The sequence below is a fragment of the Capricornis sumatraensis genome, chromosome 20 (genome assembly GCF_032405125.1).
Source record: "Capricornis sumatraensis isolate serow.1 chromosome 20, serow.2, whole genome shotgun sequence".
Classification (NCBI taxonomy): domain Eukaryota; kingdom Metazoa; phylum Chordata; class Mammalia; order Artiodactyla; family Bovidae; genus Capricornis; species Capricornis sumatraensis.
The window spans coordinates 31,480,350-31,508,174 of record NC_091088.1 but is presented as its reverse complement, the minus strand read 5'-3'; the positions used below and the strand labels follow the sequence as shown (position 1 = coordinate 31,508,174).

The 27,825-nt window shown below is 56.2% G+C and overlaps 1 protein-coding gene across 4 annotated transcripts in view; it reads left to right on the top strand.

Annotated features, from left to right (window-relative positions):
• The window catches only part of KIFC3 (kinesin family member C3), a 30,733-nt gene extending 3,828 nt beyond the window's left edge, over positions 1–26,905 (top strand). For 2 of the 4 annotated variants that reach the window (XM_068991783.1, XM_068991785.1), the window contains exons 3-20: positions 2,749–2,887; positions 5,851–6,053; positions 14,601–14,666; positions 15,135–15,278; positions 15,420–15,659; positions 16,180–16,353; positions 16,833–16,980; positions 17,066–17,196; positions 18,370–18,481; positions 19,762–19,943; positions 20,892–20,996; positions 22,849–22,979; positions 23,488–23,611; positions 23,840–23,969; positions 24,059–24,288; positions 24,927–25,061; positions 25,467–25,575; positions 26,286–26,905. In XM_068991783.1, the coding sequence (XP_068847884.1) occupies positions 2,749–2,887; positions 5,851–6,053; positions 14,601–14,666; positions 15,135–15,278; positions 15,420–15,659; positions 16,180–16,353; positions 16,833–16,980; positions 17,066–17,196; positions 18,370–18,481; positions 19,762–19,943; positions 20,892–20,996; positions 22,849–22,979; positions 23,488–23,611; positions 23,840–23,969; positions 24,059–24,288; positions 24,927–25,061; positions 25,467–25,575; positions 26,286–26,311 (2,529 nt within the window). In that variant the 3' untranslated portion in view covers positions 26,312–26,905. Of the gene's footprint in view, positions 1–2,748; positions 2,888–5,850; positions 6,054–14,600; positions 14,667–15,134; positions 15,279–15,419; positions 15,660–16,179; positions 16,354–16,832; positions 16,981–17,065; positions 17,197–18,369; positions 18,482–19,761; positions 19,944–20,891; positions 20,997–22,848; positions 22,980–23,487; positions 23,612–23,839; positions 23,970–24,058; positions 24,289–24,926; positions 25,062–25,466; positions 25,576–26,060; positions 26,090–26,285 lie in introns of all 4 variants that reach the window. The other 2 variants (XM_068991784.1, XM_068991786.1) reach the window with 2 other exon arrangements.
• Positions 26,906–27,825: the final 920 nt, after the last annotated feature.

Sequence of the window (27,825 nt, the reverse complement as noted above, 5' to 3'; positions counted from 1 at the left end):
TCTACTTCAGGGTTTATCTCACTGATCTTCTGTATTGTTTCTGATTGCAAAGAGCTCCTTAAACAAATACTGATGCATTCGTGCACCTAAACTTTGAGCAATTTCAGGACAGCACAGGCTCTGCAGTTTTATTTTTGCTGCACCACACAACAAGTTGGATCTTAGTTCCCTGACCAGGGATTGAACCTGAGGCCTTTGCATTGGAAGTGCAGAGTCTTAACTACTGGACTGCCAGGGAAGTCCTTGTAATTTTTCAAATGGATGCATCTGTTAACAGATATTTTTGCAAGTGCCTACTCTGTGTTAGAAGACTGTGCTGGCACACAGTCAAGAAGAGCAATAGACCCGGCAGTCTAGCAGAGAGGCCAGGATGGGCAAACATTGACATAATGGCTGAGGATGAAGGATCAGAGTTATCTGGAGGTGTTGCCAAGGCCCCTCCCCCCAAGAAAGATTGTGCGTGACAAGGGGCTACCTTGAAGGGACCCATGCAGATGGAGGGCAGGGTGGGTGCGGGAGATAGGTGCCCTTTGAACGTGTGGCTTCAAGTTCTGATCTGAACATGAACCCCTTGCTCGTTGCTTCAGAGACAGTCTTGGGCTTCCTGGTTTTTCTTATCCCCTCTGGTGTGGTTCATCTGAAGATGGAACCGAATGGTCTGTGTTTTTTTTTTTTTTTAACTGTAAGTTCTGCTAGAAATGCAGGTCTGGTGCAGGAATAGTTAAAAAAACTGGAGAACCTTTCTTTTTTTTTTAAATCAAACTCAAGCCATTGGTAGTTAAATCAGGAGGTGGTCAGAAACAGGCAGCCTTGAGTTGGGTGGAGGCTCTGTTCTTGAATTTTGATTATGGGCTGTTGGGTTGTGGTTGCCGCTGAGTCCTGGGGTCAGCAGATCTACTGAGGATGTGAGACGCTGCCGCCAGCCGCCAGTTTCCACATGCGTGTTCTTCTGGGCTGGTGAAGCTTCATTATGTTTATAGGGGCTTTGAGATGGGGGTTGTGAGGCTCAAACAGGGACCCAGACCCAGTGAAGTGACCTGGTGGGCTTGGTGACCTCCCCCACCAGCTTCTCAGGCAGTTAAAACCTGAGTCGCTTCCTTTGGAGGCTGCAGAAATTCCCAACCCCCAGGGGCCTGTCTGCCCTTCCTGTGGCTTGGCCAACGGGCCAGAAATAGTGTAACCTTTGCTCTGGACGGCAAATGGAAACTTCCAGCTGCCGCTGTTGCCGCCGCCAATGACAAGGCTGCTCGTGCTGGTGTGGCAGTTGGTCAGAGGGTGGGGATAAAATTAAGTCAGTGGGAATTTTCCTAAATACGAGACATGCTCATGACCGTTCCTTCTGGAGTAGAAAGTGGAGTTTCTGTTCTAGGAATGGGACGATGAAGCTTCAGGGAGGGTTAAGTAACTTGCCCATGGTCACACAGCTCACCTGAGTCAGGCTTCACACCCAGGCCTTTCCGACTCTAGACTTGGAATATTTTTTAAACATAGCAGTTGCCTTTTTATTTTGAATAAGGTTGGCACAAAGACACACCAAAAAGGGCCTGTAATCTCCCATCCTGGATAGCTTCTGTTATCAAAGATAACAAAGCGGAACACCGCAGATGCTTACAAGGTTAAAAATGCAAATGCCAGACAGGTTCAGAATGAAACATAAAGCCTTTCCTTTCTCCCCACTTTCTCTTGCAACCAGTTTCTTTGGATTTCCCCAGAGTTTGCACGTGTGCTCAGTGGCTCAGTCAAGTCCGACTCTGCTGCCAGGCTCCTCTCTCCATGGGATTCTTCAGGCAAGAATACTGGAGTGGCTTGCCATTTCCTCCTCCAGGGGATCTTCCCGACTCAGGGACTGAGCCCACATCTCCTGCATTGGCAGGTGGATTCTTTACCCCTGAGCCACCAAGGAAGCCCATCCCCCAAATTTAGATGATGCCCCTGTACCATCACCCAGCCTCCAGAGGAAACCCGCTTTGGAGAGGGAGGGGCAAGCCTCTTTTATTTCCATTATCCTTAAATGGGATTACGCCTTACCTGTGGTTCTGTTCACACCTTTCCTGTCGTCCTGTGTGAGTTGCACGCGGTTTTCTCTGCTTGAAAGGCTCTTTCTGCCTCTCGCCTCATCTCCCCGCCAGTTCACCGGTCTCTTCTCTTCCAGCCTTCTTTGCCTTGATTCCTCCTTCCTGGAGACAAGGTCTCATGGTCCCGGATAGCCATGCCTGCACGTGGACCACGGCCTTGCCCTGCTTGTGTGGACCCATGTGCCCCCTCCTTGGCAGCCCCAGGGTGGGTGCTGTCTGCAGGGGGATGGAGGCAGCTGACGTCACAGGTGGGGGTCGTCGCCCTGAGACTGCCGTGTGCCTGGTGGGGCTGGACAGGCCTGTGAATGGTAGGACGAGGGTGCAGCTGAAGCAAGCAGGCCACTGCGCTGGTGACTCAGGGCCCACAGGTCGGCCAGCTGAACTTCCCCTGAGGGTTTCTATGTGCCCAAGAACCTTGTTTGCTGGTCCTGAGGGCCGGCTGCCGATGAGGGCCAGGGGAACGCACTGCTCCCTCTCGCTGTGAGATCTGGGTGCGTTTTCTTCCGGACTCCGGGCCTCCTCGTTCCCATCCACCCACACAGTGAGGGGTGGACCGGTTGGGTCTGGGGGCCTCACCAGCTCCAGGAGCATGCACCATCCTCAGGCTCCACGGGGTTCCCTCCCCACTGCGATCCCCCCTCTTCATGTGAGGATTCTGATTGTGTCTTGGCAGCAGGCCCTGCAGGACAAGGGGTGCGAGAGCAAGAGTCAGGGGACGAAAGAAGAGAAGCCCCTGAAGAGGCAGGCGCCGGCCCCCAGGAGGGACCGGGAGGCCCAGGAAGCTGGTGGCGCCATGAATGTAGAGAAAACAGGTAAAGGAAGTCTGCCCACCCGCCTGGCACAGCCCTGGCTAACACTGGTGCCGGAGGGGAGGCTCTTGTCCCCAGACATTGTCCTCCTCGCCTGGAGTGGCCGCCTTGACATGGAACTCGGAGACCCCAGCCTGCCCATCCCGACTCCAGGGACGCCCTCTTCCTGGTGCCGCTGGGTGCCAGCTGGTGATAAGCAGCTTTGGCCAGCACATGCTGGGGTTGAGTTTCCCTGCTTTTTTGTCTTTTCCCCAGTGCCTGTCAAAAGCAGGGCGATGGTGGCAGCCGCAAAGACGCCATTGCCTGCAGAGAGAGGCCTGACCCCCTCCACTTATGTATCTGTGGGTCCGTCAGGGACCCAGAGGCCCTAGGACGGGGATTCACTCTTCTGTGTCGAGGCTGGGAAAGAGGAGCTGGTGGCTCCAGTCTTTTCCGGCGAGGCTGACAGTTCTGGAGATTCTGTGGGCCGCTTTGTGGAGTTCCCCAGCAGGAACCAGAGCCCAGCAGCTGCTGGGGAAGGGCATTCTCAAGAAGCCCAAGGGGAAGGGCATTCTCAAGAAGCCCGAGGGGAAGGGCATTCTCAAGAAGCCCGAGGGGAAGGCCAAGAGTGAGTGGGGAAAGGAGCTGGCCTTTCTCTTGTTTGCCGCCTCCTGTCACCAGAGATTGATTTGTGTCTGAACTTGCAGGGCGAAAGGAGCCACCCCCTTCTCTGAGATTAATCCAGGCCTCCTTCACCTGTCTGGGCCCGGCACTCATTTGGGGCCAGGTGTTGGGGCTGGCCAGGCTGTGGAAGAGGGGCCATTGTCCAGCCAGTCCAGAGGTCTGACTCTTGTTTGTGGGTCCGGGGCTGAGCTTCCCCGATCCTGGGTGCCCTTGAGGGGCAGTGTCCAGGCAGGGTCTCAGAGAAAGAAACTGTCTTCTGAGGATGCGGATGGACAGCTGACCTACTAGGATGGTGCAGTGGTCCCTCTGCCCCCTTTTAAGTCACCTTTTAATCACATCTCTCCCTCCTCTGCTGTTCTCTGTTAGCTTTCTCAAGATCTTTTCCTCCCCAGTAAATGCTCTCCAGGCCCCTTGCGGCTCCCCTGGCACGTGGGCACCATGCCAAGGTTAGGATGAAGCCCCCCGGCTGTGGGCGAGGGTGAGATGAGCCGTGTTCCAGCAAGAAGGGCTATTCCAGACCTGTTGGGCAACACACCCGCGCACCCCTCATGGGTTCCAGGTGCCTGCCCAAGGTTGCCTGTTTGGACAAGGACCATGGTCCCTGTTTCATAAGGGAAGCCTCAGTGGGATCCTCCCACCTGGCTCTGAAGTGGCAGTGCCAGCTCTTGGACCTAGAGTCGACAGCATTTCCTGCCACCCCACGGCAGTCTGCAGAGAGCACAAGGCCGTGCTGGTCACATGCTGCCTATGGCAGCTCTGGGTGCTGGCCTGGAAGCATCCATCTGACCTCGCGCTCTCTAGAACAGACAGCAGAAGCCTGGCCAGCTGTGTGTGACATGCATGCCGTGTCACATGCAGGCCGCACGGCCAGAGCGCCCTGGCCAACCAGCGTTGGCCCCCGTTCCGGCTCTCCAGAAGGCCTTGAGTCAGAGCCAACCCTTGGGGTTGGGAGGAAGGGAAAGGGAGTCTGTGTGTGTAGGGCCTGCTCCTTCGAGAGTGGATGTCCACCCCTCCTGGGCCCAGTGCTGAGTTGTCCCGTCCAGCCTGGAACTAGTGCCATCTGTGTCCCACGTTCCTGCTTAGTCCAAGAGCCAGGCTGCTGTTTCAGCTTCTCTGCCGTCTCATTGAACACACCTGTCACCTTCCCCTGGGCTGTGTGACTTCAGGTGCAGATGGCTTTATTTCTGGAGTCTGGGGTCCCCCCTCTCCCCGCCGTCCTGCCCACACAGGGCTGCAGCTTCTGGGACCTCGTGTTGGGGAGCCTGGATGCCCTGGTGCTCCGCGAGCATGGAGGCTTGCAGCAACTCTTCACGCCTCACTCTTGGACACTTCATCCTGCCTCACAGACTTTGGCCAGGACCCGGATTAGGCTGCCCAAGGCGGAAAGCAGATCCATGCCCTTCCAGCCTCTTCTCTGTCCACTGCCCCACCCCCTTGCCAGCTCCCCACCTGCAGAGACGGTGGTCCTTCTAGGTGCCATCAAAGCAGGCTGTGACGGGCATGCCAGGCCCCAGTAGCAGGTCCCAGGCCTTGATTCTGTGGCTCTGTCCTTCTGTCCATCTGTCTGTGTCTCTTCTGCTGGTGACAGGATGGTGGAAGCCGGAGACCCCCCGCCCACCCCAGTATTTATCCCTCGCTCTTGCCTGTGTGGTCCCTGTACTCAGCCCCACAGGAGTGTGCCTGGGAACGTGCTTGGTGATGTCCCTGCTTGTGTGCTGCCACATTTGTTCCTGTGTTCTGGTGTGTCTGTCCCTGCGCACGCACACCTCTGCCTGCTCTCTCTCTCTGAGTGGTGATCACTCCCTGCGGAGGGCAGGGGCCAGGCTGGCGAGCCCTCACCTCTCTTCTCTACTCTGGAGAAGGTTTGGGGTGTAAAGAAATCACTTTCCACCAAGGATAGTGTTTTCCGGGGAGACAACAGCGGTTGCCAGAGGCGCGTCTTTCTCAACTGCAGGTCCCTGCAGGCTGGCCATGGAGAGGATATTGCCCATCAAACCCAGAACACAGGCTTTGGGGGAGTAATGAGTGGAAGTTGCTTTCCTGACTCCTGGTCCAGGCAGTTCTACCCACCAGAAGCTTCCCACTAAAGTGGCTTCCTCCAAGGCAGGCCCTGGAGGCCCCCCCACTAACACACCGGCACCCGCTAACTCCTGCTGCTGCCCCAGCCCTTGCCCAGCTTCTTTGTCTCCTCTGCTTGCATCCGCTCCCTATCCCTGTGGTCCATCCTGCCATGACAGGCTCCCTCTCCTCAACCAGGCTGGGGCCTCTGCTGCCCCGCTGATCGGCCGCTACTTTGCTCATAGGTGGGCGGCCCTTTGGCAGCGGGAGGTGCTCGAGCCTGTCGGGGTCGCCCGGTGCCGCCCCCGTGGTACATAGGATGGTGGAGGCCATGTCCCAGCTGCGGGAGGAGAAAGCCCAGCTGCAGGAGGAGCTGGTGGCCCTGCGGGAGAGGCTGGCTGTCCGCGACAGTGAGCAGCAAGCCACGTCCACGCAGCTGCAGAACCAGGTATCTGGGGAGGGTGGGACGGGCTGAGGCCACTGCCCACTGTGGAACAAGTCGGAAGACGTCGCCCAGGGTACCTGGACCCTCCAGGCCACCCGCATAATGGACAGATGGGGTCTCCTCCCCTGGCTTGGGAACACACGGAGGCCTGGGCCTCCCGTCCTGATCCTCCATGTGCCATTCCTCGTGGTTACCAGGGGGCCAGATCCGCCTCTCCATGAGTGACAGGCAGCATGTGTAGACGTGGGCGGAGCAGGAAGGCATAGGGATGTTCCTGTTCTGAGGCTGGTGCTGAGTCCACTCCATCTTCCGAGGTGCCCTGGCTTGGGCAGCCCACATGGACCAAACTCATTGCAGAGGTCGCCCCATGGAAAACTGGCAGGAGAAGAGAGGCTGGGGTGTGTACCAGGGAGAGAAGGGAGCTCCCAAACCTCTGGGAGCCAGAGAAAGCCAAGGTTCATGCTGGCCAGTGTTGTCTCCTGCATTAGCTGGCCAGAAGGATGCTGGGGACGCCACTAGCCCTTTGGGCTGACCCCTGGCCTTCCCCTGAGTGCCTGGCTAATACACTCCTTCCCACCATCAAGTGGGCCCCAAGGCCCCTTTCCTGGGGCTCAACTCCCAACTCTAATAGTCAGTGTCTCTCAGGCCTAAGTCTGACATTTCTCACTTCCCCAAGGTCCTCAGCCCTGTCTGCACACCATCTCCATGTTGGAGCCTGTGCCTGCGCTCCTGGGCCTGGCTCTCTGTAGAACGCCCTGCCTTCAGGTGGAGCAGCTTCTTTCTCTGTGATTGCCCAGCCTGTGGATCTTCTGTTCCTCATTACCGGATGCCGTGACTTGTTCTCAGTTCCGGGGGCAGCAGATTATTTCCATGCACTTTTATTTATTTTTGTGTTTTGGGCTGCGCTGTCTTCGTGGCTGCACGTGGGCTTTCTCTAGTTGCTGCCAACGGGGCGTGTTCTTCGTTGCGGTGTGCAGGCTTCTCATCGTGGTGGCTTCTCTCACGGCGGAGCACAGGCTCTGGGTGCTCTGAGGTTCAGTAGTTGTGGCCCACAGGCTTAGTTACCCTGCGGCAGACTCTGCGGCATGTGGGATCTTTCCCAGGCCAGGGCTCGAACCCACGTCCCCTGCATTGGCAGGTGGATTCTTACCCACCGCGCCACCAGGGAAGTCCTTACGCACTTCTCAGATGCAGCGTTTTTCCAGCTTACACGTGTGTCCTCAGGCTCTCTCTGTCTTGACCACCCATCCTTTGCTGAGCTGGGTGGGCCTCCCTGGGGTCTCCCTGGTGCCCAGTCTGTCTATCTCCTTGTACATTGTCCCCACTGTTTGCTGCCCCTAGGCTGGTCTGCCCCACTCATGGGAGCTCTTCACGGCAGGTGTAACACCCCAACTTTGTATCACTGTTGCCTCCTGCCTTCCTGCCTCAGATGGCTGCTGGGTGCCTGGTCTGTACAGGCACCCAGCTGAGCAGTGGGGGTGCCCAGGTGGAAAAGGCATGCCCTGGCCTGTGGTGGCTGCAGTCTAAGGGAGGACAGACATTTGTCACTTGCATTTATGTAAAGTTGGGAGAGTAACAAAGTCTCTGCTGGCGGGCGCACACAGAGGGCATGAGGGCTCTTACCAGATGCCTTTGTCAGGGAGATCAGGACCTGTGGCAGGGAGAGCTTCTTCTTCCCCGACTTCCTTTGGTTTAGTTTGTCTGGGCACTTCACTTTTGAAACAAGTTTTGTTTTTTGAAGAAGTTTACTGAGATAGAATTCACATTCCATAGAACTCCTCCGTTTAAGGTATACAATGTATGGTCTTAAGGTGATATTAAGGTGATGATGCAGCCATCACCACTGTCTAGTTTCAGAACATTTTTGTTATCCTTCAAAGACTTATTAAATCACTCCTCATGTCCCCTTTCCCCCAACCCCTAGCAACCACTGCCCAGCTTTCTGGGTTTTTAAAAAATCTTTTGGCCTCACCGCATGGCATGTGGGATCTTAGTTCTCTGACCAGGGATCAAACTTGTGTCCCCTGCATTGGCAACATGGAGTCTTAACCACTGGACCGCCAGAGAAGTCCTGTGTCCTGCTTTCTGTTTATATGGATTGATCTTTTCTGAACATTTCATATAAATGAAATAATATGTGGCCTATGGTGACTTTAAACAAATGTTTGCATGCGTGCATGCTGTCTTTTATGTCGTGTCTGATTCTTTGTGACCCCCATGGACTATAACCCATCAGACTCCTCTGTCCTTGGGATTCTCCAGGCAAGAATAGTGGAATGGGTTGCCGTGCTCTTCTCCAGGAGATCTTCCCAACCCAGGGATCGAACCCACATCTCCTGTGGCTCCTGCATTGCAAGCAGATTCTTTACCACTGAGCCACCAGGGAAGCCCCTAAATGAATGTTTAAGAAACGTTTTTTCCCCTTTAATTAGCAAATTTGACTTACTTTTTAGACAGGAAGTTGAGGGTCAAGCATCTCGGCCTTTTTGGTGTCTTTGAGCCACAGCTCTCCAGGCAGTCCTGACCCCTTCCCTTATCCCAACCCCCACTCCTCTGGAAGATCTGGGGAATTCAGAATCGTTCCCCGTCTTGGCTCATGTTTTGTTCCTGCAAGCTCTTATCTGAAAAAGTATCTCAGGAGATGCACCTGAAGGTTCACGTCTCTGAACCACTCTTGGAAGGGTCTGACCCTGTGGAGCTGAAGGCCTGGAGCCCCATCCATGTCCTGACTTTGGCACTACTCATCAGCTGTGTGACCTTGGGCTAGTTAATTACTGCTCTGCACCTCGGTTTCCTCATCTGTAAAATGGACATAACAAGAGTATCTGGTTTGATGACCAGTGTTATTGGTGTCACCACCATCACCACCCTCATCGTTACTGGGAGGAGTGTTGGATTTGGAATCATGTGTGCAGGCCTTGTGTACTGGCTGTGTAGCTGTAGTAAGTCACTTCCTGTCTGAGCCTTCATTTACCCATCTCTAAACTGGGTCTAATAGATGTTGCTTCATGGTTACTGAGCAGCTCAGTTATGAGACTGGACAGAGACGTGGATCACAAACTGTAAGCTGCTGTGCCTTCTCAGGCGTCATGTCTGAGCTCTGGTTTCCTGTCAGCCTCACTGGTTTGTCACAGATTGACTTTCTTGGTGTTTCTATATGTTGCTTCTCTAAGAAAAGCCCACCATGGGGTACCCTCCACCTCCTTCTCAGGATGCCTCCTGGTTCCCATTCTTGTTCAGACTTGTCTTTGAACTCAACTGGCTTTGCTGTGTTGCTCTTCCTGAAAAGCCACGTGGTTAAGACTGAGGGCTCTGCAGGGCTCCAATTCTAGTGCCAGCACTTAATAGTCAAGTGACCTTGAGCAAGATTAACCAAGGCTTAATCTCTTGGGACCTCAGTTTCTCCTCCTGTAAAATGGAGATAATGATAGTACATACCTCAGAGGATTGAGGGGCTCAAAATAAAGATCTAATCAAGAAATCATTGCCAAATCTAATGTCATGAAGCTTTCTCCTTGTTTTCTTTTAAGAATTTTATATATAGTTTTAGCTTTTGTGTTTAGATCTTTGATCTATTTTGAGTTAATTTTTGTATATGGTGTTAGTAAGTGTCCAACTTCATTCTTTTGCATGTGGATATCATTTTCCCAGCACTACTTGTTGAAAAGACTATCCTTTCCGCATTAGAAATCTTAACATCCTTGTCAAGAATCAGTTGACCAGATACACGAGGGTTTATTTCTAGGCTCTCTATCCTACTCCATTGGTCTATATATCTGTCTTTATGCCAGTTCCACACTTTTTGGTTTACTGGAGCTTTGTTGTAAGTTTTGAAATCAAAGAATGTGGGACCTCCAACTTTATTCTTCAAAATTGTTTTAGCTATTTGGAATCTTCTGAGATTTCATATGAATTTTTGGATGGACTTTTCTATTTCTGCAAAAAAAATGTCATTGGGATTTAAATAGAGATTGCATTGAATCTACAGATTGCTCTGGGTAGTGTTGACGTGTTAGCAATATTGTTTCCAAACTACGAATGCAGGATGTGTTTCCATCACCATTATCTTTAATTTCTTCCAGCAACGTTTTGTAGTTTTTAGTGAACAAGGTTTTGCCTCCATCGTTGCTTTATTTCTACATATTTTATTCTTTCTGATGCTATTATAAATGAAATTGTTTTCTTAATTTCCTTTTTGTATTGTCCAGTATTAGTGCATAGAAACACAACTGATTTTTAATGTGTTGTATCCTGCAACTTGGCTGAATTTATTAGTTCCAGTTGGCCTGATTTGTTAAAAGCTCAAGTTAGTTGCCACCATTTAAATCTTAGTTAAGTTCGTATAAAAACCTCAGCTCCCTTTTTTTGGTAATAAAATAGTGGAAGATGTGGCACCTCTGGGCTGACATTCCCACATAGTACCCACTGCCTGGAGCCCAGTAGCCACTCCTGCCTTTGGTGGAAGGTAGCATCCTTCAGTGAGCCCCACCTTTGCTGCCCCATGCCCTGCCTTACGGCTCACTCACTCAGGCATTCAACACTCCTTCTATATGTGTTTACTGAGCACCTACTGTATACTAGGTGCCATTCTAGGCACTGGGAGTACAGCGCTGACACAATAGACAAATATCTCTGCCTATCTGAACGTTCATTCCATTAATAGAACTCATTACGGTGCTGGGCCCTGTCCTAAGCACTTTGCATATGTTATCTCTTGTAATCTTAACTAATCCTCCAGACCTCCTCGGTAAGGTAGCCTCACTCTACAGCCAAGGATATGGAGAGAGGCATGGTGGACTTGAGACATGTCCAAGGTTGTCCGGCACGTTAGGGCAATGTCTGTATTAGAAAGCTGGGCAAGTCCAGCCTGAGAGTCCATGATCCCAGTGACCCTTGGTGCAGAGAACTCACATGTGAAAACCCAGCAGTAGAGGCAGGGTGGGTGGACGTAGCCAGACAGGCCTGGTCATTGGTCACATATGTGGGCAGCCAGGAGTCAGGTCTCCTGGAATGGGGAGTGTGTTGGGGGCAAGACAGTGTGCTTCCTGGGGCTGCCCCTCGGGCCTCTGGACTGTGTTTCCTTGGGGCTGTCTGGATCCCAGGCCCTCTCATTTTCCCAGCACAGGAATCCCTTGGTCTCGCCACTGGGACAGCCCTCCATTCCTCCGAAAACAGCTGATGATGGAGGGCCAGGCTTGGTGGGAGGTCGAGGGTAGGTAATCAGTAGGTTGTCTGCATTGAGAGGAGCAGACACTGGGAAAACGCAGACCAGCTCGGGCAGCCCCACCCTCTGCTGAGCCTGCTTCTGCTGGGAGATGTAACTATGGGTTGGCGTCAGGTCAGCAGACGGCCCCATGTCCCAGGTCTCCCCCAAGGCTGCCCTGCACCAGGCCAGTGACTCAGTTTCTCTGGATGACGAGGAGACTGAGCTCAGGGAGTGTGTGTATGTTAAGTCGCTTCAGTCATGTTCAACTCTTTGCGACCCATGGACTGTATTTCCTCTGGGATTCTCCAGGCAAGAATACTGGAATGGGTTGCCATACCCTCCTCCAGGGGATCTTCCCAACCCAGGGATTGAACCTGTGTCTTTTATGTCTCCTGCACTGGCAGGCAGGTTCTTTACCACTGGGGAAGCCCCAGGAAGAGTGTTGCACAAACTCAGCCTGGTCCCTTCTCAGCCCTGGGGTTGACCGCGTGCTGTCCTGGGGGTCGTCACGGCAGCCTGTTAGGAGCCTGCTTGCCCCTCTGGCTGACTCTTTGAACCCTCTTTGTGTACAGATGCAGATAGGGTTGCTGATTCAGAGCTGTGCTGGGTGGGCGAAGCGGGTGCCTGTGGGGCCCCCTTCCACAGGAAGCTCTGCCCTCTGGTCAGGTTCACCCTCAGCTCCCCGTCTCTGCTCTGCGCCTGCCTCTTGTCTCTGTCTCCATTGCCCACTGTTTTCCCTGACTCTGAGGGACTCACCCGTTCCCCCTCCCAGGCTGGGAGAAAGCTGCCATCTTCCCCTCAGCGCCCCCCGAAGCTGAGCCATCTGTGTGGAGGGCAGGAGTCCCATGCCTGGGCAGCGCGTGTTCTTCATTCCCAGGCCCCTAATGGAGCTGGCCAGCTGGGGTGCAGTCACCGCACGCCGTGGGGTGGTTTGTGCCTGACCAGCCATCCTGCGGTGTCGGTGTGTCCCCCACTGCCCGAGACAAGCCGGGAGAGGATGAGGGTCTGACATCTCTGACAAGAGGGGTCTTTTACAGCCTCTTCCTCATGCCCCACCTCACCCCTAGCCTGGGCCCCCAGGGCAGCCTCTGTCTTTTGGGGGTACCCCTCTGTAATTCCAGACAGAGGGTTGGCGCTCCTAGGGTTCCAATTGTGATGTAAGAAGAGAATAGGAACTGGGCTGCAGGCAGGTGGCAGGTAAGCGTCCTGACAACCGCCCCCTCAGATAAACACTGGAAACCCCCACTTTCACTGCATTGGATCTGAGTGCCAGTGGCGTTGGGGACACATGAGGTCTGAGCACCCCCAGCCTGGTGCCAAGGAAGCAGTCTGTTGGGGCACCGTCTCTGTGCAAGTGGATCTTACTGGGTGATTTCTGAGGAAGGGGAGGGAGGTGGGGGACCCCAACCTTTCAAAACGAGGTGGACTCCACCTGTTTCAGGGTGGGAGGAGTGCAAGAGAAATATATATTCTTTGAGACTTAAAAATTACTCCAAAGCGTTCAATGTTTGTCAAGCATAATCCTGCTATCCAGCACCCTCTACGTTTTTGTATTGCAAATGCAATTTTGTTTTTGGATTTTTCTTTGACTCAATATGTTGAGGAGCCATTCCCTACATTATTTAAAATTCATGATAAGCATATAAGCAACAGTGACACAGTAGTGTATGAGTGCATTTACCGTGACCCACCTAAGCAATCCCCTAATGCTGGGCATTCAGGTTATTGCCAATTTCATGACTAAGGAATGATAGGCTGCTTTATTCAAACTCCCCTCTAGGACAAAGGGACTGAACGCTCTGTGTGTCAGGCTAACAGAAGGGGGCGCTGGAGGGGGCAGAGAAGTGGCATAGGCTTTGCAGCCTGCCTTGGTCCATGTCCGGTGCACTGCTGGGAAGGAGTGTGCTGGTGGAGCAGGTGGCAGAGGTGACCTTCTCGGGTGCCCTCCCTTAAGCCTCCTGCTTGCCCGGTAGCAGGCTTTGGGCAGCCAGGTTGGTCCTCCCAACCCCTCTCTGGGTCTTGTGTCTTGTACTCCACCTCCTCAACTATGAGTGAGCAGCTCGTTGCTTTCACTGGTCTTTCCCTCGGAGGTGGGGTCACGCCTGTTACCCAGTTCCTCCCGCAACCCGCTCAGAGAGGCAGAGACCAACTTGTGGTTCAGCTGCTTTCTCCAGCCCCAGGAGATGGTTGGTTCTGAACTTGTGCTCAACCGATTGTTGATGACATCTCAGCCGTATGTAGTGGGGAGATTTAATATGCACAACCTGAAAATCCCAGTGTCTGGCCTCGCTTGAAAGGTCGGAAGTTTGGCAACACCGGGCCTGTGTCCCCACCCCCCACCGCACTCCCACCTTCTTCCGCTGGATCTTGGGCGTCTAGTCCTGCACTGCTTTTCACCTGCTTTCCTGGCTGGTGGACCCTGTAGGCAGTAGGCTTTGTCTCCTGGTGTTTAGTAATAGCCAGCCCAAGGCTTTGTGGCCTGCTTGTGTAAACTACACCTCCTTATCTCCATGGAGGAAGCCTGACTCTCACGGTACCTTTCCCAAGGTTCCCTGTGGTCGTCACAGAATGTTCTACAGGGAAATCCCTAAACATGCTCTGATGAATGCTGGTGCCAAAGTCCTCATCTGCATTTTGGGTCATTTCCGAGGGGAGAGTTCCTGGGGGCGGGCTGATGTGGAACCAGGGTCTAGGCCTGCGGGGAGAGCAGGGAGCCCCCCTGGAATCCTGCTCTCTGGGGGCTGGTTTCTCCGTGGGCTCTGGCTAAACCAGGTTACCCTCGCCTCCTGATGGAGTGCACACCCCACGGCTCTCCGGCAAGGCAGACTGGAAGCTGGGACGCAGATCCTAAAGGTGTGCTGGTCAGTGGCAGGCTGGTGTCTCCACAGACAGACTCCCCAGGAACCACTCAAAGTGGAAAATTCTAGGGGCCGGACAAGGACCAATCCACATTTTGTAGTACCTGGAGTTTATACAATTTGGAGGCCTTTTAATAAAAAAAAGATATAAAGTTACAAATATGAAAGTAGGTACAGGCCTGGCCAGGGGTCTGGACAAGGCAGATGTCTTGAGGGTCAGCCCCTTGAGTCCCCTGTCGAGCTGCCCCTGGAGTGGGCCCAGGGGTCACCTCTCTGCGTCCGCTTCCTGGACTCCTGAGAGCCCGGGCTGGCCGGTCCTGTGATGGGAGAGTGTGCTGAGAGCTGTCAGGACCAGGCCAGGCGCACTGCACCTGGAGTTCAGGTGTGGTCTGATGTATGAACACAGGGAGGGCTGGGGCCATGGGGTCGGGCGAGAGGCCTGGGAGTGAGGAACCAGACTTACTACCCCCGGCTTTGTGCTGGCAGGTGGAACACCTGAAGGAGAAGCTCATAAGCCAGGCCCAGGAAGTGAGCCGCCTTCGATCTGAGCTGGTGAGCCCAACAATGCCATCCTAACGGGGCTGAGGGGAGGGGAGAAGCTTCCAGGGTACTTATCACCATGAGGTTGCGTGACCCATAACGGGAGGAAGGTTAATTCTTGTTTGCTGATGTAAAGCAGGAGTGTGATCTCTGTGTATATAAATATGACTTTCCTTGTTACTTTCACACTCAGGAAAATAGAATGAGAGGGCTGGGGTGCAGCCAGGAGCTGTTCCTATCTCACTACCCTCCTCCATCTCTTCTCTCCTCTGCCCTCATCTTTGTCTTTATCTTCTCTGGAGCCCCTTCTCTCTTCCTCCGTCCATCACCGGACTTTCTTTCTCTTTTCTCCTTCTCTCTTCCTCCCCATCGTGGCCCTCTGCTCACCCCACCCCGTACTGTCTCTGCCTCCCTGCTGCCCTGTCCTTCCCCCCACCTGCCCTGGCCACATGCCCCCCCCTCGACTCTTGCTCTCTGCAGGGAGGCACCGACTTGGAGAAGCACCGGGACCTGCTGATGGTGGAGAATGAGCGACTGAGGCAAGAGATGCGGCGCTGCGAGGCGAAGCTGCAGGAGCTGAGGGCCAAGCCGGCGGCCCCTTGCACGGGCTGCGAGCACAGCCAGGTAGGCCCAGGACCAGTGTGGTCGGGGGACAGGGGCCTTGATTCCCAGCAGTCACCCCAGCTCCTCACGCTGACTCTTGCCCGCTGGTCTCACACTTGACCCGTCCCCACCTCCCATGTCTCTGTGGCTGTCCATCTGCAGGAGAGCACCCAGCTCCGCGACAGGCTGTCCCAGCTACAGCTGGAGGTGGCAGAGAACAAAGGCCTGCTGTCAGAGCTGAACCTGGAGGTGCAGCAGAAGACCGACCGGCTGGCCGAGGTGGAGCTGCGGCTCAAAGACTGCCTGGCCGAGAAGGCGCAGGAGGAAGAGAGGCTCAGCCGGCGCCTGCGAGACAGCCATGAGACCATCGCCAGCCTGCGTGCCCAGTCACCGCCCATCAAGGTGAGCCGGGGCTGGGTGGCTGCCTGATGTATGCACCTGGGCTGTGCCTCGGCACTGGTCTCTGGAGCCCAGGACAGGCCAGACATAGAACAGGCTTGTCTTGGTGAATAAGTAGGTGCAAGGGGTTGAAGGAATCCTTCCACGTTTACACTCAGCCTGGCCCCTTCCCCTTCCTGCTGTCCAGGGCCAGGCCATGTAGGCATCCAGCAACTGAGGCTTGGGGCGCCTGCTGTGAGCCAGGCATGGATGCGATGCTTCACTATGTTCTGCTCTCGTCTTTGCCCTCCTTGTCTGTTCTGTGCCCAGTCTTGGGCCACAGCCAGGCTCCTCTTGGGCTCGTGAAAATGAGAAGATTCCAGGAGGCCCCTGCACCATTCTGGAAAGCCAAGACCTCAGGGCTCCTCTAGTTTTTTTCTGCGGGCTGTTAGTGGGATGCTCCTGAGGGTCCCCTCAGGGTCCCGGGGTGAGGGCAAGGCACTCACACACCTCCGTGTGCCCGTCCATCTGCCCCCGCTCACAGTATGTCATCAAGACAGTGGAGGTAGAGTCGTCCAAGACCAAGCAAGCCCTCAGTGAGTCGCAGGCCCGGAACCAGCACCTGCAGGAGCAGGTGGCCATGCAGAGGCAGGTGCTGAAGGAGATGGAGCAGCAGCTGCAGAGCTCGCACCAGCTGACCGCACAGCTCCGGGCGCAGGTGCGTGGGTCATCGTGTGGCTGTTGGGGTGGCATGACGCTGGGGTTGCCCTGTGGCACAGTGCAGAGGCTGAGCACTTGGGGTCCCACAGACACATGTTCCAGTCCCCCTCTCCCTTGCTGGCCGTTGTGACCAAGGGCAAGTTTCTGCTCATATGTAAAATGGTCTGATAGCAGAACCCAGCTCCTGGTGGGGCTTGACCTCATTGCAAGATTGACTCAGGGCCTGGCACACATGCTCTTGGAAGGGTACCCTGGTCTGTATGATAACTGACAAGAAATCCTCTCCCTTGCTTCCCAGGGCCTGTGGGACCCTGGATGGTGCTGGGTTGATGCTGGGAAATAGTTGCACGGAGCTGGTGGCCCTTTCGGGGAGAGAGATGGCCATCCTATCTCTTGCTTGTGCATGTGTGTGTGTGAGGGGTGGGGCATCTTGCCTTCCCATGGGGCGTTCCACTGAGCTCCTGACCCTGGCTTCAGATTGCCATGTACGAGTCGGAGCTGGAGAGGGCCCACGGGCAGATGCTGGAAGAGATGCAGTCCCTGGAGGAGGACAAGAACCGGGCCATCGAGGAGGCCTTCGCCAGAGCCCAGGTGGAGATGAAGGCAGTACACGAGAACCTGGCAGGTAAGCCGGCCGGCTGAGCCCTAGCCTGCTCCCCACACCACGGCCCTTCACCCTGTCCACCTCTCACCCCTTTGTGTCCCCACAGGCGTCCGGACCAACCTGCTGACGCTGCAGCCAGCGCTGCGGACCCTGACCAATGACTATAATGGGCTCAAGCGTCAGGTGCGCGGCTTCCCACTGCTGCTGCAGGAGGCCCTCAAGAGCGTCAAGGCCGAGGTGAGTGCAGGCCCTGGGTGGCGGGGCTGGGAGAGGCTCTGGAGCCCCTGAGTGGACACAGCATCCCCCACCACGCCCTTCCCAAACTCAGACAAACCCCCAGACGGCAGCTCCCTTCCCTACCACACACATGGCTGTCCTCAGACCATTGGAAAACCAGTTTGATTCAGGGGTAGGTATTTGGATATTTGTCTTGTTATGAGTCTGTAAAGCAAACACGTCACATATATCTTTATATCCCATATGGGCTACGCATATCTTTATATTTCAAACATGCTACACATATCTTTACATCTGTTAGGTTTAATTTAATTTTTTCAAGCTGTACTTATGCAGTATGAGAATAACCAATGTCTCTAAAGTGCCTCCTACATGCCGAGCCTTTTATAGCCATCAGCTCCTTGAGTCTGTGTGACAGCTCTGCAGGACAGACATATATTTAGGGAATCGAAAATAGTTCTTCTCCTTTAATAAAAAAAATCATGTCAATAATACATGGACATGTTGCAAGTACACACTTCACAGATGGGCGTCGGATGAAAAGGAAAGGCCTCTCTCTGACACCCAGCCTGCTCCCCAAAAGAAACCTCTCCCAGCATGTCCTCTAAAGGGTATCCTGAGCACACTGAAAACTGTTGACACGCATGTGCATGTACACACACTTCCCTTTCTCCCAACAAAGGGGAACAGGTGTGAGTGTGGCCTGCATCTTGTTTCTTTTCCCTATGAATGGAACTTGAAAGCTTTATCACCAGCTCCTATGAATTCCCATTTTACAGATGAGGAAATTGAGGCTTGAAGACATTGAGCCAATTGCTTCTGGTCTCCCAGCTCCTCAGAGTAGAGCTGAGATTTGGGTCCAGCTGAATCCTGTAGTCGAGGGCTGGTGCTGTGGAGTGAGGGCCGAGTCCCAGCTCTTTGCTCATCAGCAGGGCAACCTTGAGACTGGCATAGCTTCTTTGGGGCTCAGTTTCTTGCTCTGTAAAATGGGTCTGGTCGCAGTACCTACCCAGAGGGGTTATTGGGAAAATCTGACATGTGACAGCTCAGCTCAGGTGCCCAGTCCAGGGCAGGCAGCGATGAGCAGGCTGTCAGTGGAGGGTGGGGGGCAGCAGCTGGGCATGTGAGGTGGGTGGAACTGCCCCCCTGATGGCGCTGCCCTTCCCCCTCCAGATTGGCCAGGCCATCGAGGAGGTCAACAGCAACAACCAGGAGCTGCTGCGCAAGTACCGCCGGGAGCTGCAGCTGCGTAAAAAGTGCCACAATGAGCTTGTGCGGCTGAAAGGTGACTGCCGGCTGGATTGGGGGGTGCCCAGCAGAGGGGGCCCTGACCTGCTTCGGGGGTGCTCCTGCCCTTCCCTTTGGCCTCCAGTGCCAGTCCTTGGAGCTGTGCCCTGTCATTTTGAGGCACTGTTGTGACCCCCTCTTTGTAAATAAGGGTACAGAGGCACAGAAATGTCACAGGGAATTTGCTCAGAACTGCATGGCGAGTAAACAAACGGTCCACCTTGGATCCGTCCTACTCTGAAGCCTTTCCTAGTGCCCATGGTAGCCTACCAGGTGTTGGAGGAGCAGGGCATTGAAGTACTGGGTGGTGGGTGGCTAGAATGTCGTTCTGATGTAGGGCTTGGTTCAAGCTTGAGACAGCACCCGTTCACTGCCCAGCGGTCCAGAGAGCACCTGCCCTGTGCCACATGCTCTTCCAGACACTGGGGATATGTCTGTGGACCCCACAGAACCCGTCCTTGCCCTTATGGTGCTCCCTTCAGTGGCGGTAGGGGGGAGCAGATGGTGATCATTAATCACCCTAAGAACCTCACCCCTTTACCTGGGCTGAGGAGGGGTTCTCTGAGCTCCTAAATATCTGACAGTTGACGGTGCTGAGGGGGCTTCTTGAAGGAGGTGGAACCAGGGCTGAGACCTGGACTGTGAGCTGGAGTGGCCAGGTGAAGGGAGGTGGGGCCATGCTAGACGTGATGGGGAGCTTTCTCTTCATTCTCTTCATTCAAGCCTCTGGGATCCCCTCTAAGGGCTTGAAGCAAGGCCGGTGGTGTGATCGACCCCTGGGCTGCCTTGTTGCCTGTGCCCATCTTCTGCCTGGTCCCATCAGCCCATCTGATTCCCAGACTCTGTCCTGGCATTCACAGTGCCCTTCTAGAATGAGAGAGCAAGCTCCTTGGCTTAGTGGGCCCCAAGCCCCTCACTGTGTGTGTGAGGAAACTGAAGTCTAGTTGTGTGATGAGGTGTCCATTTTGGTATCCCACTCAAACTGGGTGCAAGGTGCAAAGTCTCAACTCTGAAAACTGACCTTTCCTCTATGTCCCCAAGGTGAGGCTGCCACCCTCAGTTGGTTTGCTTAGCAAAAAATGTATTGACACATGAATTCATAGTATAGTGTGAATGACTAAGAACAGCTTTGTGGGCCACCTTGCCCTTGGGGGCCTTACTAAGAAGGTAGGGATCTCTTGAGCCACTGGCCTGCTCCAGACACCAGTGGACACCAGTGTGGAGGTAGTCTGGTCTTGACCAGGCCTGTACCCATCTCTCCTGCCCCATCAAATCTAGGGAACATCCGGGTGATTGCCCGTGTCCGGCCAGTCACCAAAGAGGACGGGGAAGGACCTGAGGCGACCAATGCTGTGACCTTTGATCCCGACGACGACTCCATCATTCACTTGCTGCACAAAGGAAAGCCTGTCTCCTTCGAGCTGGACAAGGTCTTCTCCTCACAGGCCTCACAGCAGGACGTGAGTGTGGCCCCTGCTGGGAGAGGGACTGAGAGACACACCTCACATGAAGGGGGAGAAATGGGTGAGGGCTGGACGAAAATAAACGTAAAGGAGGGGAGACAGGATGGAGAAGCCTAGGGCTACAAGGTCCCTCTCTTTACCGCTGGAGGAGGAAACAAGGTGGGAAGGCAAAACAACCTCCGGGGCTCCGCCCATCACAGCCACACCCACTCTTGGGCCCATCCTACTCAGGTGATCCCTCCTATCCTTATAGCCACACCCACCCTCATAGCCCCTCCCACCCACATGGGCCCCGCCCACAGCCAACCACACCCACTCTCAGCCCCTCCTACTCACATGGCCCCGCACACCCACTGGACCTTGGCTTGTGTGGAGGCAGGCCTCTCCAGCCAGGAGCACCACCTTTATCAGCCCCACGGGCCTTTCTAGGGACTCCCATGCTGCTCGCACAGACCTCAGGGAGGAGCCTGCAGCCTGTGTGAGCCAGGTGTTTTCAGCATCTGGTCTTCCCTCATCTCTGCCAGGGCCAACCTGAGAGGCCTCTTTTGCTTGTGCCCAGGCTAGGCTTTATCTTTGCCCCCATCCTTTGTCGCTGGCTGGCAGGCAAGCCAGTGGAGGTGCCAGGCACATGCTGCCTCTCCCTTGAGAGGGGGAAAAGCTGGGGGAGGGCTCCTGATCTCCTGGCCCAGGCTGCCCCTTCCTCATGTGCCAGTGGGCAGTAATTACTACCCTGACTTCCTTTCAGTCTTTTGGCAATGAGGTTGCCCACTGACGCCTAGTGTAAATGACTCATTAGTCACAAATTCCTCCGCAGTGAGCTGGTTGCCCATGATAACATGTGCCATATTGTTGCTGAAGGAGGGGAGTGGTCAGGAGGTGGCTGGGGTTGGGGGTGGCCAGCAGCCTTGGCAGCTCCACATCCTCCATCCTACGTCTTCTCTGCAGGTGTTCCAGGAAGTGCAGGCCCTCATCACCTCCTGCATTGATGGCTTCAATGTCTGCATCTTTGCCTACGGCCAGACGGGTGCTGGCAAGACATACACAATGGAGGTGGGTACCCACTGGATGGAGCTGGGGTTCAGAGTGAAGACTGCCCCCTTGCTGCCATTGATGGGGGTGCCCCTCATTTGTCTCGAGGTTCTATGTGGGGCTTGCTTTGCCTCACTTGGGCTTCACAGCCTTAGAGCCGAGCCCATAATTATTTGTGTTAACCCTAAGGCACCAGGCCTAAAGAGGGGGTGCCCTGCCCAAGCACACCTGCATGGTCCCAGTAGGTACGGAGGAGGGGAAGGTGTGCTGACAACAACCTCTGGCCCCAGAGGGGTCTCGGCCTGGGCTAAGAGTCCAGGGCAGATTGCTGTGACGAATCTCAGGATTGCCCTCATTTCAACCACACACATGTATTGGGCTCCTGTTGTATGGCTGCTCATGCTGGGCCCTGGGGGTGTCGAGATGAATGAAGGGGGACCTCAACCCTCAAGGAGATCCTTGGGCAGCGGGAGAGACTGGCCAATGGAGGCTGTCGTGGGGTGTCCAGCTCTTACCTGCAGCTTGCAGGGCCTCATCTCCCCACCTGGAGCACCCTCCCCCCACCCCACACCCACCTCCACGGGCTGTGGCCTGGAATAGGGGCATTGAGAGGAGGAATTCTGACTGTAGACAAAAATGGAAAGCTGGTCCCAGGGTGTGTCTTTGGTTTGTGTCTTTTGTTATTTCCCTGGCTCTTGAGGGTTGCTACGGGATTCTCCAGGTAGAGGAGGAGGAGAGGTGACCTGGTGTCCCAACAAGGGCCGTGAGAGGGCCCTGCTGGCCCAGGCTGTTAGACACCCTTTGGGAAGGCTCCCGTGGTGGGCCTTTCTTCCCCAATCTGGACCTTCTTTTCCCTCAAGAAGGGATTGATTAGACTGTTTAGTGAGAGGCAGACCAAAGGAAGATGGGAAGGGGGAGGGGGTGGTTGGAGGGAGTGTGTGCAACACCCTTAGGCTCCCAGCTCTTTCTGGGTGCCCAGAGTTGAGGTGACACCAGGGGCACCCATCCTCCAACTCATCCAGGCTGAGGCTCCACGTGGATCAAGTACCCAGCCTGGGGCTCAGCTGTGACCAGAGTGCCTGCCCTGTGGAGCTGGCCCACCCATGGTGAGATGGCAGTGCCCACAGCCAGTCACCACGTGTCCTTCGGTCAGGTGCTAGAGAGGAAAATTCAGCCAGGAACGAGGAACCGACAGTGAGGGAGGGATCCGGCGTTTGAAGGGAAAGGAAGCTTCCCTGAGGAGGGAACATTGGTACAGACACCGCAGCCAGTCACAGAGAGGACTGTGGGGCAGAGGGCACAGCGGGGCAGAGGCCACGGGGCTGGAGGGTGTGGGGAGGATACTGAGGCCCCAGTGGCAGAAGCGGAGGTAGGGGTGGAAGGTGCCATCCAAAGGGAGGCCCAGGTGAGGACTCGAGACTTGTTTCTAGAAAGGCCAGCCAGCCCATCCGGCCCCAGTTCACTCGCCAGCTCTCCCGCAGAACCTGGCTCACGGCCCACCTGACATTGAGTCCCCACTCTAGGCAGCAGCAGGGAAGTCACACATTCCCAGTGGCTCCTCCCACGGGGCCCAGCAGGGCCAGGTGTCCATCAGCAGCCCCTGTGTGCAGGCCCCGGGCCAAGTCCCACCTGGTGCTCTGCTTTAAGTCTCAGGCCCAATCTTGGCAGGGTGGGTGAGAAAACAGGCCCAAGGAGGTGAAGCGGCTTGTAGCTGGTGGAGGGTGTTTAGAGGGCAGGCTGGCATGTGACAGCTTAAGTCGGGGAGGCCGGCCTGGGAAGGGTAGCCAGAGCAGGTGGGGAGCATCCGCACAGGTCAGCCTTTGTGGGGAGAGGGGAGAGGCCTGGCTCACTGGGGCCTTGATTTTACCCCCAGGGGACCCCTGAGAACCCAGGCATCAACCAGCGGGCCCTGCGGCTGCTCTTCTCCGAGGTGCAGGAGAAAGCATCCGACTGGGAATACACCATCACCGTCAGTGCCGCGGAGATCTACAATGAGGCCCTCAGGTGAGGGGCCCTCAGGTGAAGGGCTCTCAGGTGGGCGTCTCAGGCGGGAGTGGAATGTTGTGACGAGGCCCAGAGAATCCACTGGTTCCAGGCCCCTCCCCTGCACTAGCAGGCGGGGCGGAGGGCCCACTGAGCCCACCTGGGACAGGCAGACCAAGGCCCTCCTTTCCCTCTGGAAGTGCCCTCACCCCACCTGCAGGCTGCACTGGGTGGTGAGAAGTGAGAGTGGGGTCTTGGGGAACCCTGCCTCCAGGGGTTCAGTGCAGCATGGGGGCTGGAGTTTTACCACCACCCCAGGACTTGTGGGGAACATTCCTGCCTCTGCCCTTCAGCAAACTGAGTGCCTGAGAGGAGCTGGGGCTGGGGAGGGAGAGGGGCTGAGCCCCTTGGTGTCCAGGAAGGCATCGTGAAGTGTGATGGTTGGGAGAACATTCCAGGCTGGGGGCGGGTGCAAGTGTAAGCAGAAGGCAGACTGGGAGGAGGGCGTGACCGTCCTTCCTGCCCTCAGGGACCTGCTGGGACAGGAGCCCCAGGAGAAACTGGAAATCCGGCTGTGTCCGGACGGCAGCGGGCAGCTCTATGTGCCGGGGCTGACCGAGTTCCAGGTGCAGAGTGTGGAGGACATCAACAAGGTGAGGAGCTTGGCGGGCCAAGGCTGGGAGGCTTCCGCCCACAGCAGAGCGGCTCCGCCCGAAGGGACAGAGCTCCGATGCGGGCCCTGCTGGGGCCGCAGGCCTCTGGGAGCCTGTTTCCTCCCGCGAAGGAGGTAGCGGGTGACGCCCCCTCATAGGGGTGCTCCAGGACTGGGGGATTCCGAAGACCCCACTCTAAAGCCGGTGCGTCGGCCTTCCCGCCTCCAGGTGTTCGAGTTCGGCCACACCAACCGCACCACGGAGTTCACCAACCTGAACGAGCACAGCTCGCGCTCGCACGCCCTGCTCATCGTGACGGTGCGCGGCGTGGACTGCAGCACCGGCCTCCGCACCACGGGTGAGCCAGGACCCCCAGCGCCCGGCCCGAGCACCCCCCACCCCAGCCTCTCCCGGGGCGGCCCTGACCTGCCCGCGGCCTCCCCGCAGGGAAGCTGAACCTGGTGGACCTGGCCGGCTCGGAGCGCGTGGGCAAGTCGGGGGCGGAGGGCAGCCGCCTGCGGGAGGCGCAGCACATCAACAAGTCGCTGTCGGCCCTGGGCGATGTCATCGCGGCCCTGCGCTCCCGGCAGGGCCACGTGCCCTTCCGCAACTCAAAGCTCACCTACCTGCTGCAGGACTCGCTCAGCGGGGACAGCAAGACCCTCATGGTGGTGCAGGTGAGGGCCTCAGGTGGGCCAGACAGGGTGGCCATCAGCGTGTACGGACTTGGCCAGTTCCAAGAACAGGGGTTCCCACCCCCTTCCTTCCCCTGCAGCCCGGGTACCCCGCAGGCTGTGCAGAGAAAAGCCTCTTGTCTTCAGCAACTTCAGAGTCAGTGGCATTCCCGCCCACCCCCACCGCCCCCCCACCCCCATAGCCTTCCCAACAGACCTGGCCACAGTCATTCTTTGCTTGCAGCTTCCTCCACTTAAGGGCTTCCCTGGCGGCTGAGAGGTTAACGCGTCTGTCCGCAATGCGGGAGACCTGGGTTCGATCCCTGGGTTGGGAAGATCCCCTGGAGAAGGAAATGGCAACCCACTCCAGTATTCTTGCCTGGAGAATCCCATGGACGGAGGAGCCTGGTGGGCTACAGTCCACGGGGTCGCAAAGAGTCAGACACGACTGAGTGACTTCACTTTCACTTTCCTCCACTTAAGCCACCTTGGTGAAGTTGCCCCCACAGCTCCCCTCCCTCTCATCTTCTCCAGGGAGCCTTCTAGAATCCCCTGGTTGTGAGCTCCCTCTGATGCCCCTTCCAGTTCTGTGAGGACAGCCGGCCAGCCAGGTGGAGAGTGAGCTCTCGTGTGTCCCCTAGGTGTCCCCTGTGGAGAAGAACACCAGTGAGACGCTCTACTCCCTCAAGTTTGCTGAGAGGGTGCGCTCTGTGGAGCTGGGCCCCGGATCCCGCAGGACAGAGCTCGGGTCATGGTCCAGCCAGGAGCACCTAGAGGTACAGGGACCCCCGCTGGTGCTGGGTCAAAGACTTCTGGTCATGGGCAGGAGGGAGGATGTGGCGGGGAGGACAGCCTGGAGTGGGGAAGAGGGGGACATATCAGAGGGGGTGGAGTCAGAACTTGAACCCAAACCCAGCAGTCTCTTCAGTCCAGGCGTTTTTGTTGACCTCAGAGGTACCTAGGGGTCATCAGCTGGTTGGAGGTCGGGCAGGGAGGTGCAGGCTGGCACACAGATGCTCAGTAGTAACTAGTTTACTTCTTTATTAATCCCCACCTTCTTCCCATGGTTATTGTATCATCGTCATGTCCATTTTGCAGATGAGAAAACATTTTTGGGTGGCTGGGGAGGGGAAACACATGGGTGGCGGGGGACCCGCCCACCTGCCCTTCTCTGCCCACAGTGGGAGTCAGCTTGCCAGACGCCACAGCCCTCAGCACGAGCCCATTCGGCCCCTGGCTCTGGGACCACTAGCCGCCCAGGCTCTATCAGGAGGAAGCTGCAGCCCTCAGGTGAGTCTTCAGGGAGTGAGCCAGGGTGGGGAGCCTCCCCCATAGGCTGATCACAGCCACTGGGCTGCCCTTATCAGAGTGGGCTTTAAATTTATAAAACTTCTCCAGACCAGTTTCACAACCTTCCTTGGCCCTGGGAGGTAGTCAGGGCAGACAGTGCTGGGTCCATTTTATTGATGGGAAACTGAAGGCTCCATGGAGATGGAGTGTCAGGAGGGGAAGCCAGCCCTCTGGACTCCTAGCTAGACCGCTGATGTGAGGCCCAGGATGCAATTCTCTGAGGCTGGGTTCATGAAAGACATGGCCTCCCAAGTAGGCCGTGGATGGGTGATTAGAATCTGGGGCACCAGCCCCCAGCTTGGCCCACTCACAGAAGGGCCTGCCAAGTGTTTGAGTCTAAAGGGGGTGTGCGCAGCAGAGTCCTGGGGGGTGGGTCCTAGCCCAAGGCAAGCCTACCAGTGAGACACCTGTTGCTTTGATTTCAGCCTGACGGCTGGGGCTGCAGAGTCTCCAGGTGAGTGTGGGGGCCAGCAGCCCAGGGCTGCCCGCCCACCCGCCTGCCTGGCTGCCTCGGGTTGCAGGGCTGTGCTGGGAAGTTGGCTGGGTCTGGGGCTCGCTGCCTGCTGTCTGTGTGCTTCTGCCCAGCTGCCTCCTGCTCTAGGACAGAGGCTGACAGTCTGGGTGCTGACAAAACCTACCTCCTCCCATAGGGAAGTCCAGGCCATTGCCTGTATGATGGACGTGCCCACCCTGCCGGACCAGGGACCAGCAACTGGGTCTCCGTGCATGGCTGCCCCGCCCCTGCTGCAGTGTCTGGAGCCTGCAAAGCAGAGGCCAGAGTGGAGGCACCTCTTTGACCCCGTCTCCCCTTAAGAGATGAGAAACATGTTCAGAAGGAAACCATGTCTCTTGGCTGTGGTTCTGGATGCAAGTGGCACAAGCTGGAAGGGCAGGCCCAGGTCATCAGTGTGCGCCCTTGTTGGGAGGGCAAGTGTGCTGTGTGGGAGGGTGGGCCCTCGCCTGGGCTGGCCCAACCCTTCCCAGCCCGCAGAGCCCCTCCAGAAGGCACAGGAACTGTGGGAGCTGGGCGGTTGGTGGGCAGCCCTGTCCTGCTCTTCTCTGGGGGTAGAGCATCTCGCCAGGCGTGTATATAGTGTTCCTATGTGTACACAGGAGGCCTGCTCCTGCCGCAGGTCGGGCTTTATTTATGGCCAGCAGGAGGCCAGTGGGTGGGGATCTTGCTGCTCCCCTCTTCTGCCTGGCACCAGGCTGTCTCCCTGCTCACTAGCCTCTTGACATTTTCCTCCCTCTGAAATCCTATTTAAGAACTTTTGGAAGCTTAGCCATTTTTACTTATTAAAATAACCTTTTTACACAAGCACTGTCTGGAAGAGTTGGTCTTGTGAGTCCCTGATCAGACACAGGGAGCAGGGTGTTGGCATGTTGTGGGTGGTTCCCCATTGCTGGCTTGTCACCCAAGTCAGGATCCAGTGTCCTCCCCTCCATCCTTCTCATGACTGACCCATACGAGTACTGGCACCTTCACCTAATAAATGGGGAACTCAAGCTCTCCAAAGGCTTGCCAAAAACCTAGCCACAGTGGTCCCTACTCCACTGCCTGCCCTCTGCCCTGGCCTTGCTCCCTTAGGTGAATGGCCATAGGTCAGTGCCACCCCCCTCCTCCCTCTGCCTACAGCTCCCAACCATTGGTGCCATGCCCACCAGGCTCCCCACCATGGAAGTGGTGCTGGTCTGCACCTGGTCCCAGCCTTGGGGAAACATGTGCAGGGGTCTGTGGGGTCCTTGCACCAAATGAGCTGAAGCTGCCTCAGGAGGAGAAGCAGGGTGACCTCTGGGTCAGGGGAGCTGTTCTGGCCAGCCAGCACTGGGGGCTCCTGCATGGGGTAGCTGCCTTTCCAGTCCCATCCTGGAGGCCTCTGGGGGTCGGGGGAGGGCGGTGAGCTCTGGATCAGCCACTGCATTAAGTGGCCCCACTGCAAGGCTGGGGTCCCAGCCCCCTGTAGGGTACAGCTGCTGACTGGCCTCAGAGGCATCCACTGGACAGATGGGAGTGTGGCTGAAACAGACGGGCTGGGCTGGAGAGCCTGAGTCCACCCCTCACCGGTTTCGTGGGGAGTTGCTGTGGCCGCCTTCCCCCAGAATAAGTCTGAACTTACCCCTTCCCACAGGCCCATCACTCTGCTGCCCCCTGCTGGCCACCCAGCGTGGCGCACCACCTCTGGGTCTTGG